A 13,727-nucleotide genomic window follows, 5' to 3' on the forward strand; every position below is an offset into this window, starting at 1 on the left:
CAATTTTAATGAAAAATTGCATCAAAATATTCATGTTTTCTTTTTTTCTGAAAAAAATGATCTCAAGAAAATCGATTTTTTTTTCAATAAAGATTGACCTGTTTGCAATAAGAAAAGCCCATAAAAATTATACCTCACCGCATTATTTTTCAAAATATGACCGATTTGCTTTTTAGTACCCATTAAATTTTGGCCTGCAAACATTAAAAATAGACGAATCTGTAGCACTTTTCAACGTTTTATAGGGCTGGATCAATATATCGATATACCAATATGTATCGGTTTTCAGCAGTGTATCGAATATCGATATGCAAACATGCTGTATATCGCTGTATCGTTTTAACAACTTAACCTACTGTTTTTATTATAGAATGAGGAAATTCCAAACAAAATTTATTCTTGAACATCATTCAAGTAAGAGCATTTCAATCAAAAGGAAGTGTTTAAAGCATCTGTGTCACTTAGATGGATTAGAAATGTCTTGTCATAGCTAAGAATATGAATTGACAGAAATAAAACAACACAGATGGTGAACCAAATCAAATGTCTTGTAGGTTTTTGCCAGGTTATAGAATGTTTTATCAAAATTGTCTTTTATTGTCACAATATTCAAAACACAATGGTCAACTGAATTTGAAAAAAGAGGTCCACTGTATCGTCAATATGTATCGTGTATTGTTTCAGTGTATTTTCGATATGTATTGTATTGTTTTAGACCTTCCAATACCCAGCCCTAACGTTTTATGTTGTTCATTTTCCTTTTATAGTTTTCTATATTTATTAAATTATTGGAGCATACAAGATAATACAATAATTACTTATCTTAATGATTTTATTTATCTATTATATAAAATATAACGAACCAGTTTGCAAGCTACATGTAGGCCTGACCTCAAACTTAAAAAAGAGTCTAATTCAACAGGAAAGTTATAAGCTTTTTCTGAGACAAATATTTTGCTGTGTGTGATACTGTATTGAAATGGATTATTTTCTGTAATAGGGTTTTTCAAATCATAAGTTAAGATTTTAACAAACAAAAAATAAAATGAAAATATTTTCCAGCAATTTCATTTCCGTATTTTCTTTATCCGTTTCCGGACGAAAATTAGTATATCGGTATCTGACGAAGAGTACCTATTGAAGGACACCACTAACTTCTTTCGGCATCCATATTGTAATGCACTAATAATAATATTCATTCATAATGTAATGTTAAATGTTAAAATATTTTGTTAATAATTGTACTATACCGGATTTGTTTGGAGATGGCTAATATAGGCTTTGCCTGTTGCCAAATCCATTTGCATATTATTTGCAATAAAATTTGTTGAAATGAAATCCATATACTGTGTACATTTATTTTTATTCTGCAAAACGATAGGAATACAATTATAATGATAACGGTCATTCATTCGTTACTAGAGATTTCTACTGATGCGAAGTTTTTCATTTTGGGTCCCCGTACTGATGTACACTGAATTCCATCTGATTGTTTAGCGACTATTATGATTCTTGGATTTCACTTCATGCATGATCTTCAAAATTATACTTTATTTACCGATAGCCACACCTTTAGATTGATACACTTCAAGTAAACACTCTGAAAGGTTCTAGACAAGATATCTGCTCGAATGCTGATGTCAGAAGCGATTTATAATAGATGGGTACGGAGAAATAAAATATGTTTGCCAGGATCCGGATAGCGACGTTACAAACGCATGACGTCACAGAAGTGACGGTCTACGTTAATTTTTATATTTCACATATAAAATTTTTAGGACCATATATAGTAATGCCACACACAAAAATAATGAAAATATTGTCCCCAGTAGGGAAAAAGAACAACTGAACAATATTTCACCATGCATATCTAATCATGGGTTTACACACACTGACTTTATATTTTCAACAGATATAACATGTACAGGACTGCCAGACTGTAAAATCCAGCAGCCTGACTGATCATATGATATGTCAACCCACATTTGACAATCAAGCAGTCAACAACCAAGATTGTAATTCGGAGTTATCTAACCTGACAGTACAAGCAGTCAACAGGGCTCCTGGGTTAAGATACCCTGGCAGCCAGCTACTGTTAATGTCAACCTTCGTTGTGTACATGTAGTGTATAAAATGTTTGATAGTACAAAATGTATAGCTTAACGATGCCATTTCATACACAAAGCCTGATTATTAGTATCTATTGTAGAGAATCGGACTTGTAAAGAGATAATCTGCTACTACAATGGATCCAGATAGTTCCAGCGACAGTAACAGGGACACACCCAAGGACCTGGGTGAAGATATAACTCGCCCCGACACCCCAGGACCAATGCCAACTTACCATTACACTCGGGTATGTAGAAACTCCTATTGGAGATACTAGTGAAAAAGTATTTAGGGTATACGATGCCTAGCTTTTGGGTGTCACTTATACCAGTGTGACTTATATACATGTACAAAAACTGAAAGAAAACAAATTGTAAAATTGCCTTTGTGACTTATACAAAGATGCGACTTATCAGCAGGAAAACATGGGTCTTCTGAAGACCGGCATGAGCCGAGAAAGCGCTAGGGAGGAAAAAACTGTTTTATAGTTGTGTTTTCTTTTTATGTATATGGAAACCATCACATGGACATGGTTCTTTTTTACTTATATATATATATATATATATGATACAGTAAATATAAGTTTAATATGTCTTGTAGGACACGCTTCTTGACCTTCAGTTTTGTCCCTTGGGTAAGAAGAGGCCTGCTTGTCTATCTGAGGAGTTCAACACGTAGGTATCTTGACTTGTTAGGGCTTTTTGCCAGGCATCCATGGGGTCTGATAATGGGATCCTTATGGTTAATGGAAAATTAACCCTGTATTTACCAATTTCTGTCTTTAATTTACCCAATTAGGGCTATGTTCGTCAGAAATAAAAAAGAAAAAGAAACATGGCCACACCAATTTGAAAAATAGTTCTTCGGGAATTTGAAATTAAAAATTGGAGCGAAAGGGTGGATTTAAAAAAAAAAAAAAAAAATTCTCATTTTGGGAGAAATCCGAGTGAGCGGGTTGTAAAATGCTATATTGTAATTTATGTTGGATTTAACATGTCCCTATTCATTACATTCGAGTGATATTTGTTTGGTTTATGTTCTTGAAATGTTTTTCCAGCTTTCAATAGCAGTAGAAATGAATACTAAAGGTAGTTGATAAACTTCTTGTCAATTTTGTATGATCACATCATAAAACATTTACATTGTCAATATCACCACTTTTAATATAGCATCTAAATAGTATGAATTTGGAAAAATATTTAGGATGGAATGGTAAGGAGTAGATATGATAGGACCAGTATTTGGCCTTAATTTTTCAGGCTGAAAAATATTAACTCTGATCCACATCAATTTCACATCAATAAATACTCTCATACTTGCCATTCATCAAAACATAACTTTTTATAACCAGGTATACGATGTGCTCCATTTATGACGTCATCAAATTGATGATTTTCCTCTTCTCGCCAGATTTTGCTAGAAATTCATCATCTTTAGGTTAGAAAAGGCTTGAAATGGATTTGGCCGCCACCTTGGAGCAATTTTATACTTTGCATGGATATGCGTAAATACACAATACACACCTGGTGAAAATCTCTTTCTGCTCCACGAAGGCGGCCACATTCATATTTAGAGAAAACCACTCAAAAAGAATGATTTTTTAAGGATTTTTGTGAAAAATGGCGGGAAACTGCATGTTGATGACGTCATAGTGAACATAATTGGCACATGCAGGATATTTTCGGGATGTAATGTGTTAGCAAATGTATTCAACTGTTATATGGCCAAATATGTTGTTCTTTACTGGAGAATTAATTTTGCGGCCATATTCGAGTCTTAACTTATCTTCTCCTTTATGTTTTATTGCTAAACACCATTAGATAAATCTCATGCTAGTCATAGGACATTGAAGTTGTTTCAGTTAGAAAAAATAGTAACAACCAATTTAGGCTACATTATCCTAGTAGTCCATGCATGGACTCAAAATGATTCTGATATTTTCTCCATCATACGATTCAATAATAATTGATGTTTCTCATATAAGTTTCGTTTTACTGAGACAATATCACAACAATATTAAAATATTATGAAAGACACCCTTCACTGGTCTAGGCTACAATTTTGATATTATATTTTAATGAAAAATAACACAGACAATTAACACTTCAGAAAAAAAAATAACACTTCAGAAAAAAAATCCTTTTAATGTATCTCCAAAAGCTTCGAAGGATGTGGAATTGTTTTTTCGTGGGTTAATCACAATATCAAATGCTGATTTTCTACAAAATTCCTAGGCCTAAATAAAATAGAGTCATGACGCTTTTTCCCGATCACCTGCTGATTTCTGTATATTCAATAAATTTCATACTGAACTTACCATAATCATTTAACGCCATATGATGAGAAACTATTTCAATACAACCATTAGCTGGTGGTTTTGAAGAATGCGTGCATGCATTGCAGGTTGGGTAATTAAAATTAATTGAATTAATTCATTAATACATTTTTCAAGTAATTGAAAGTAATTTGTAATTAAGAAATATTCAATTACATGTAATGTAATTGTAATTATTACATTCAAAAATGTGAATTAGCAATTACATTCAATTACTTTTCATTACTATTATTTTACTGATTAATTAATGTAAGACATGTTTGCTAGATAGAAATTTAACAAGTAAATATGTGAGCAGTGACCATAGTATACACTACACTGTACCTCTTTTACTGTAGTTTACCCTCAGCACTATACAGTGTGAGGTGTGAACACAATAGCCTGTGATTACAACTCACAAAGTCTTGCTTATACAACACCTTTGATCACCTAATAGCTATCTAATGAAGCAAATATATAGATGGTAGCCAGATTAGTCTTCAACCGCCCCTGCAAAAAATTAAACAGAGATTTTTTTTCAGTTTTCTTCCCACTACACCCTCACACTACACCTCACGAAGAGACACAACTCATGATCAGGTGTTAAATCCAATAAAGTAGACATCTACGGTACATTAGTGAATATTGCACACAGAGATGTTGTGACCCTTAAAGTTCTGGAAGATAATTCTGCAGATTCCAAATTTGTCTATTTTAGCTAGCAAATACTTAGCAGCTAGCTATACCAGCCACTTCAGCTCCAGTTTGCATTGCATGTTAGCCTAATCATGTTTTCAAAATATGACCGTCATGGCGTCAATCACTAACAACGACGGGAACTGAACTCTAGCAAAACATTGCAAGACCCATCTTCACAACATTCTTTTGTCGTGCAAGGGAGGTCCCCTGTTCGTGATTTAACATTCACAACAGAGATTTTCATCTTTCGTCTTGCTTTACTTCGGCTATAAAGTTACAGTTTTAGAAAACGACAAACGAAAGCATGTTTACATCCCGGGCCATTTTGTTTTTCTTTCATTTTTCTGATCGATTCAAGCGTTTGTGGGACCAAAATGTGAGAAAATGATGTAAAAAACCGGAATTCGTTCTTCAAAATCCTGAACTCGAAAAACAGGAGCGGGATTATTTTTTAAATATATTTTTCTGAAATTTCAATTTTAGGAGCAGGAATTCCTGACGAACTATTTGAATTGGTGTGGCCAAAGGAAAATTCACATTAAGATATAATTCACATTATAGCTAATTTGCTTGAAATTGATCTTTCCTTAAGTCTTATTTAATTATTAGCTTGACTTTAGTGTTACAGTACGTATTAATATTTTCGGAGTTGACTATTGCAACAAATCCCAAAAACTGGTCAAAGGTAATGACTTTTGGCAACTTTATGAAAAGATATTGTCTGAATTTTAACTTTGGGCTCTTCATCGAAATATTTGTCAAATCCTGTTTATCTGAAATTTATATGTTATAAAGAGTGATCTTTTGAAAAAATAGGATTCTTTTAAATCGTGTTTAATCCAGTTATCATTGTTTATGTAAGGTTTATAGTCTTTGCTATGATTAAGTCTTTTATGTTTGTAAGATGATTTTAAATATCTTTGTTGTCTTTCAACAGCCTTGATGGATTGTGGGACCCTGATAGGTGGTCAAGATCATTTGACACGTCACGGAACAACTCGCCAATCACTGTAGGTGATCGGGACAAAAAGAGCGTTCAGATTGAGAGAGACTACCTAATGCGGCGGAGACCATCCGGTTGGTGTACTTATTTATTTGTTTTATTTACTCAATGATATAATTAATTTGATATAATTGGATGAAGACTTCCACAGTTTTTGAAATTCTGAAAATAGTGGGGTCTGGCATATTAATGATTATCAGGGGTGAAAAATGCATAGGTATTTCTGGCATGCTTATGAAACTAATTCTGATTAATATCAGTAAATCTAGTTCTCCTGACTATGAATAGAAATGTATACCGTATTTTAATAAATTACTATGTCAGTATTGGCAGTATGATTACTTAATGAGATTAAAAAATATTGTTAAATGGAGCGTAGGAGTTAATTGTATTGAATGACGGGTTGTGTTTGTGTCGTTAGCAGATCCGAAGGAGAGACTGAAAGAAGAAAAAGATGGGATTGTGTTGAGTCCACAACGAAGAAGTTTTGGGACTGGCTGTCACGTAACACAGCCAACATTGACCCGTCAGATCAGCTGTCCTTCTGACTTCAAGGACGGAAGTGACCGTGAAAGGTACTACCTCTTACACTGCTCGACGTCATTCTTACGGATATACTTACTATGTCAGGGTATATCATATAGAGATTCATGTGAAAGGAGTCATTGAATATTTGTTTTGTTGTCATCATCTATTTGATCAAGTCATTGCTATTGTTGCTGTTCAATATCAACCATTGATTTACACAGTACTATGTAGGGGCTGTCTGGTATATTCTGTTTTCCTATGTGTAAATTTAGACCATTATCAACCATTAATTTACACAGTACTATGTAGGGGCTGTCTGGTATATTCTGTTTTCCTATGTGTAAATTTAGACCATTATCAACCATTGATTTACACAGTACTATGTAGGGGCTGTCTGGTATATTCTGTTTTCCTATGTGTAAATTTAGACCATTATCAACCATTGATTTACACAGTACTATGTAGGGGCTGTCTGGTATATTCTGTTTTTCTATGTGTAAATTTAGACCATTATCAACCATTGATTTACACAGTACTATGTAGGGGCTGTCTGGTATATTCTGTTTTCCTATGTGTAAATTTAGACCATTATCAACCATTGATTTACACAGTACTATGTAGGGGCTGTCTGGTATATTCTGTTTTCCTATGTGTAAATTTAGACCATTATCAACCATTGATTTACACAGTACTATGTAGGGGCTGTCTGGTATATTCTGTTTTCCTATGTGTAAATTTAGACCATTATCAACCATTGATTTACACAGTACTATGTAGGGGCTGTCTGGTATATTCTTTTTTTCTATGTGTAAATTAATTTATAAGTTAACTGTAGTTATTGATGCAAGAGTTTCTGTTTTTAGGGGACCTAGACGTATTGGAAGTGGGCGAATTCAACTCGATCGTGACAGAGGAGAAACAACGCGGGAACGGGGAGGAGAAAGAGACTTTCGTGCCATCAGAGATAGGTTTGACCGTGATGATAGAGACCGAGATAGGGACCGACGTTACGATCGCGAGTGGGAGAGAGAAGGCCGTGACAGTCGTGATTCTAGGGATCGGGGCTTCAGGAGGGAATTTGATGACAGAGAAAATCGGGTAAGATATGGAATCGTTTCTTAATACATGTTGTCTTTTGGATTGTATGTGACTTGATGTCTCATTTCTACCATCTTCTTGCTTTCCATGTCAGCTTTACTGATATGTGATACACATGTGCAGATATTCAGCTTTTGGATGACTCTCAGAGAATGATAGACGAATTAATAAGTTCAAAACTAATATTTAATTACCCTGAAAAAATCACAGATTTGGAGTAAATGGAGATGGATGATAGGGTACACAACACATTGGTTTTGTCCTCGCTGTGATTATTTATAAAGCCTTACCTAGACCTCCATGTTTCTTGTTCTAAAATTTAATATCTTTTTTTATTTAGAATAGGATCTGCTTTTGCTTACAATTTTGATGCCTTCAACAACATATAATTAACTCTAAATTTAATTTCATAACTTTTGCAGAGAGACTTTGGGAATCGGCATTTCACTTCAAGAGATGGTAAGTATATATAATAACTATGCCTCAATAATTGTCCTTTAAAGATTATATTTTGTGTTAATGCTAAATACTTAATCAAAAGTTCAACTCTGTTTGGTAGAAATAACAACAGAAGTGCTAAATTATTTATTTCTTTTGAAAGTATTTTAAATGTAGATGTAAAAAGATGCAAATGTGTCGAGATTTTTCAAAATTAATGGTTTGGATAGTAACAGTTGGTGTCAGTGATCAGAGTATTTGTTTGTAATGTAACAGTGCGACGTAAAGACTACCACCAGGAGGATGAGCCTGAATGGTTCACAGAGGGCCCTATTAGTCAACAGGACACCATTGAGCTCCGCGGCTTTGAGCGGGAAAAAGAAAAGGAGAATCGGAACCAGATAAAGGAGATCGATGAAGAAGAAGATGCAGAGGAGAGCACCCATGAGGAACAAAAAACTGGAGGTGTGTAACAGTAACCAGGGCTATTGTTGATATTGAAATAATTTGTATCATTTTTTTTATTGACAGATATTAACATTCATATTATGACATATAAACTTACTTTTTTCAATATTTAGCCATCATTTGATGCATAAGAAAATTTCAACATCATAAAATTCCATTTTATATCTTAGGATGCATTTACATATGAAGGAGTTATGCCCTTGTCTTTAGGTATAGATTGTGATGCCATGTGTTTCTGAGCTCATTATTTTCAGAGAATCCTCAGGAAATAACAACTAACAAATTAAATTTTGATTTGTTTCCAGTGGCAGATGTTGCTGATAGAAATGGGAGTCTCGAAACAAATGAGCCAAGTTCCCCCGAGGAATCCAATCACTCGGACAGCATGCGAACAACCAGTCCTCACAGCAACATTTTTGACTTCAACGAGTTCTTTAAGATTGATAATCTGCCTGGTTTAAATGTAAGTTTAAATTTGGTGCAATCCAATTTTAGAGCAAAAGTCATTTTGAAAGGTTAGCGCTAATATGAATTTACGTAATCACTGTGATGGCTATATAACCAATATACAGAGAAAAAAAACACAAAAAGACACGTTGGCACAATCGTATTTTAATTTTCATTTCTGGTAAGAAAAGCCCATAAATAAGATTATCACTAAGATATGTTTGTTTGCATTATATGAAAAAGGGAATTTGATAGGTTTTGGTCTTGAAATCCTGATTTATTAGAGATCAAAGAAAATCTGAAAGAAAAACAGCAATAAAATTACTGATTATTTGTGTATGACCAACAGGAAGTAATTTAAAGTGATAAAATACAGTCAAAAATGGAATCTTTCAAGTAGTATTTGAAAATTAGATTAAATACATTCTGTACCAGCGCTGACCATTTTATGTTATTCTCCATATATCACTATGTATATGTCATTGTAGCAAGAGGGCCCCATTGCTAGTGCTGACATTCCAGTGGTACAGAGCAGGTTCAGTCAGTGGTTTGGAGCTAAACCTGGTGGCAGCCTGAACGGTAGCAGGCACAACAGTCGACACAACAGTCGACACAATAGCAGGCACAACAGTAGACGGTCCTCACTCAATGACGATTTTGGTTACATAGTCAACGGTAAGAGCCATTTTTAGTCTCATTTTGAAAAGATTGATGTGATATTAAAGAATAGAGCGAAATTGAACACTGATTTATTGACTTTGATTGATATTGCTGAATTCCTTGAGTGAATACATTTAATCAGACTCCATATATATAAGGATTTTGATTTAAATATTCGTCCTAGTTTATCAAATGTAATAACTTGCACTCAGTTGTCAAACAGAAATCTGAAAATACACTTAAATTAGAGCGCATCAAAACAAGTATTTTTCCATGAGTCGGTACACTTAAATTTTAGTGCATCAAAACAAGTATTTTTCCATGAGTCGGTATGGATGGACAATCATACTTGAAAAAGGAGCAGCTTCCATGTCGCTCTATCATAATTTTGTCCTTTATTTACAATTTGTTGTGGCCTAGAACAAGTATAGATGTGTTTATTTTAACAAGTCTGACATTTTTTCTCTATCACAGACCTCCTTGGTGGTAATCGAAGTCCCAATATCTCCTCCCCTTCACCTGACCAGCCAATTTTCGACCAGTCTGTGTTTTCGCCAGCCAACAGCACTTTCGCAGACAAACCTCAACACCACAGCATTGACTTTACTGGACTGCCCAACAAGGATGCAATCGCTCCAATTCTGAGCACAATCTTCCAAAATAGCCAGGAGAAACAACAAATAGGAAGTAGTAAGTTTAACTAATCTTCAATACGTCGGTTTTAAGATATCAGAATGACTTGGGTAAAGCATGTTTGGTGCTATGCAGATATTTTTCATAAAGGAAAATTAAAAGATTATTTGTATTACTTCCTCAAATTTATCATATCATATACTTGTGCTAATCATTTTGTTGCATAGATAAATAATTGGGTGGGAATATTTAAAAATATGGCATTTTGTATTTGCTTTACAGCAAGCAGTAACTTTAGCACACAGGATGCAGAGATACAGCTGAAGGCATTATTATTTGGGAAGAAGGACTCCACTCCCAGCAGTGGAACAGCTAGTCCTGGCATGGGCTCACCTTTAAGTGAGTGTTCTATTAGTGTAATACATACGCCAAATTCATTACAATATGGAGATGCCCTAATTTCCTGATCAGAAAAAGAAGTAATGACTGATATTCTGATTTCACATACTGTCAAATTCCTCATTCTAGAAATGGGTTGTTATCCATAGTGTAACCTGTTAACACCACAAAGATTACGATTATAGTATAATGGTTAAGTGCTTGTTACGAATCTACAAATTCCCTTTCAAATTATTGAATTTTAATCAAGGAATAAATAGAATCTTTACCTTTGCTTACAGATGTACCAGGACGAGCAAAGACAGTGGCTGAACTTGAGGCGGATATGAACCAGCGTTCAAGTCGTTTACCGGCACGCTGCTTCACACCACCACAACAACCTGTTCCACCTCCAGATAATGCTATGCCACAGAATTTCCAGCGTCAACAGCCACCGCCACAACAACAACAACAGGTGCCACCGCCATTCCAGTCACCACCTGAACATCAGCATAATCCACAGTTCCAGTCACATCAGCCGATGGGACTTCCCCCTCAGATGCATCCTCAAGAGATGTCGCCACAGGAGATACAACAGATGCACCAACACATGCAGCAGCACATGCCTCACCCTCTACAGCCCATGACTCCCCAACAGATGCAGATGTCCCAGCAGCAGCCACCTCAGGTGTCTATCCACCAGAGTGCTCACTCTACTCCCCGTGGAAGTCAGGACGAGGGAGATCTCACTGCATTTAACAAGTTACTGAGTCTGATGAAGGCTGGGGCAGCGGCTGCTGTTGAATCACCTCCAAAGATGGTGGTATTTGTCTTTTTCTTCTCTCATCATCTTGCATGATCATATAACGCTTTGTTTTTCTAGTTTTTTTAATCTCTTATTTCAGTTCTTCTCTAAAATGAATCATATTTCATGATATATCCTATTATTTAACACAATAATTGATCAGAAGGAACTTGACTTGCTTATGTTGTAATGTGAAATAAATGTGTCACCAGTAATTCTTCATTTTAAATATCATGACATTGTAAAATGTTTTAATGTTGTTTCATGATTACTTGATAAGATTAAGGATTCGTTTCGAATAAATTAATCCATCTGGAATGCTAATATTCATATAGAAAGCCTGACACATGTAATAAGGATATTACTATACAATATATTGTGATAGGTTGGCAGACCAGGACAGTCTGTTTCTCCACCACCACACATGGCACAGCCCCCTACTCCGATGTCACACCCTCCTATGCCACCCATGACCAACTCACAAGCTGCTGCTGCAGCCGCTCAAAACGAGTTTTTCCAGGTGAGAGTTCGTAAATCCTTGTTGTGACATCATAGAAGCATCTGGATGTCCCCATTTCCCCTTCTCCGAATAACATAAAACTGATAATAAAATTGATAAGAACGAATTCAGTATGTTTTTGATAAGATAGGTTTGAGAAAGCTCCATCAGAAGCATAATTTATAGTTCAAATCGCTCCTGTCCTGTTTTGACCTTTCTACTGTTTTTGTGGCAATGAAATCTCTTCTATATATATCATACTTGTAATTATAAAGGTTGGTAACTTCCAGGCATTACAGAGGAACAAGGAGCAACAGCTACAGATCAGACACCAGACTATGAACCAGATGAGAATACAACAGAAACCGCTAACTCCCCAACAACTCCAGACACCTCCGTCTCAGATGTCCCAGCCGCAGGGTAACAACCAGAACAACCCGCCAGTCAATGACCCCATTATCAACTTTATCAAACAGAACCCTACCATCATCACCAAACCAGCCTCACCTACCCCTCCTCCCCAAGGCACCCCCCAGCCACCGCAGAGCGTATCCTCAATGATGGGGATGATGCAGACTACGTCTACGCCGCGGGCACCGTCCCCCTCGACCGGTCTGATGGGACAGAATCTGTTATCACAGCCTCCCTCGTCTCCACGCATCGCTTCACCCATCAGTAAGTAGGCAGATATACAAATGCTGCATCACATCCTTACACAGCATGCTTTGGTCACAGGACGTCCTGACGACAGGATTTTAAATAGGTTCTGAACAATACAAAATCTTCACCCAAGGCTTTGATATTTCTGCTAGTGTTTGATAACAAAATCAGATTAAACCAAAAAACCTTGTGGATGGAATATGAAAATTTTGGTCAGAAAGCAGGGCTTTAAAGGCACTTAATTTCAGATTTTAAAAAACAAAGTTTGGCTGAATTTAGATTCATGTCTCTATGATCTGGTTTTATGGTGAAGAAATAAAAAAAAGCTGTATCTTCAGAACACTTGAATGAGTAGGTTTGGGAAATGGAGTGCTATTAGTTTTAGTAGCTTGGTAATCCTGCACATTTTATCACCGTAAAACTGTCAGTTGATTATAATAGTTTGCATGGGGCCACTCAACGAATACTAGGCAGTTGATAGTTTTCTCCTGATTTCATAATTCTAAATAAAGCATAGTGAGTATAGTGAATGGCTCTTCCATTAAACTACCTGAGCACAGGAGGCTAAATTTAATAGTTAACTGTATACATGTATAAACTGCATTTTCACCAGCACTGTCCATCCAGAAATAATTTCTTCATTTTTGGAGTCCAGTGTTGAGTTAATAATGAAATAACATTATAGGAAACCATTTTGGGTTCTATGGTGGTATCTGTATTGTGCTAAATACAAATGCCTATTTAGTGATAGATAGGAAACTAGTACAAGTCATTAAATAGCTTCTGTAAAATTATAGAGCCAATGTGTATTGTAACAGCTTGCTGGACTGGTATAGAATCTTAGGAATATTTAGAAATTTCAGAGGAAAAATGTAGTTATTTGTTTTGTATGATGAGATTGTGCACAACATTTTCCACCCAGTTAAATATACATTTTTATTTGATTGCTTTTAGTTGAGTGCTGTGCTTTTATTTCCTGTTTTGTTTA

The 13,727-nt window shown here is 35.4% G+C and overlaps 1 protein-coding gene across 6 annotated transcripts in view; it reads left to right on the forward strand.

The window, feature by feature from the left end:
- Positions 1-13,727, forward strand: part of LOC138332345 (eukaryotic translation initiation factor 4E transporter-like) — a 31,244-nt gene that overhangs the window by 1,603 nt on the left and 15,914 nt on the right. For 3 of the 6 annotated variants that reach the window (XM_069280411.1, XM_069280415.1, XM_069280413.1), the window contains exons 2-15: positions 2,210-2,356; positions 2,710-2,783; positions 6,060-6,199; positions 6,547-6,700; positions 7,517-7,751; positions 8,174-8,210; positions 8,466-8,654; positions 8,963-9,120; positions 9,593-9,779; positions 10,239-10,454; positions 10,680-10,796; positions 11,078-11,598; positions 11,966-12,100; positions 12,355-12,754. In XM_069280411.1, coding sequence (XP_069136512.1) covers positions 2,246-2,356; positions 2,710-2,783; positions 6,060-6,199; positions 6,547-6,700; positions 7,517-7,751; positions 8,174-8,210; positions 8,466-8,654; positions 8,963-9,120; positions 9,593-9,779; positions 10,239-10,454; positions 10,680-10,796; positions 11,078-11,598; positions 11,966-12,100; positions 12,355-12,754 — 2,674 coding nt within the window. In that variant the 5' untranslated portion in view covers positions 2,210-2,245. The remainder of the gene's footprint in view (positions 1-2,209; positions 2,357-2,709; positions 2,784-6,059; positions 6,200-6,546; positions 6,701-7,516; positions 7,752-8,173; positions 8,211-8,465; positions 8,655-8,962; positions 9,121-9,592; positions 9,780-10,238; positions 10,455-10,679; positions 10,797-11,077; positions 11,599-11,965; positions 12,101-12,354; positions 12,755-13,727) is intronic. The other 3 variants (XM_069280412.1, XM_069280416.1, XM_069280414.1) reach the window with 2 other exon arrangements.

This window comes from Argopecten irradians, chromosome 9 (genome assembly GCF_041381155.1).
Source record: "Argopecten irradians isolate NY chromosome 9, Ai_NY, whole genome shotgun sequence".
NCBI classification, from domain to species: domain Eukaryota; kingdom Metazoa; phylum Mollusca; class Bivalvia; order Pectinida; family Pectinidae; genus Argopecten; species Argopecten irradians.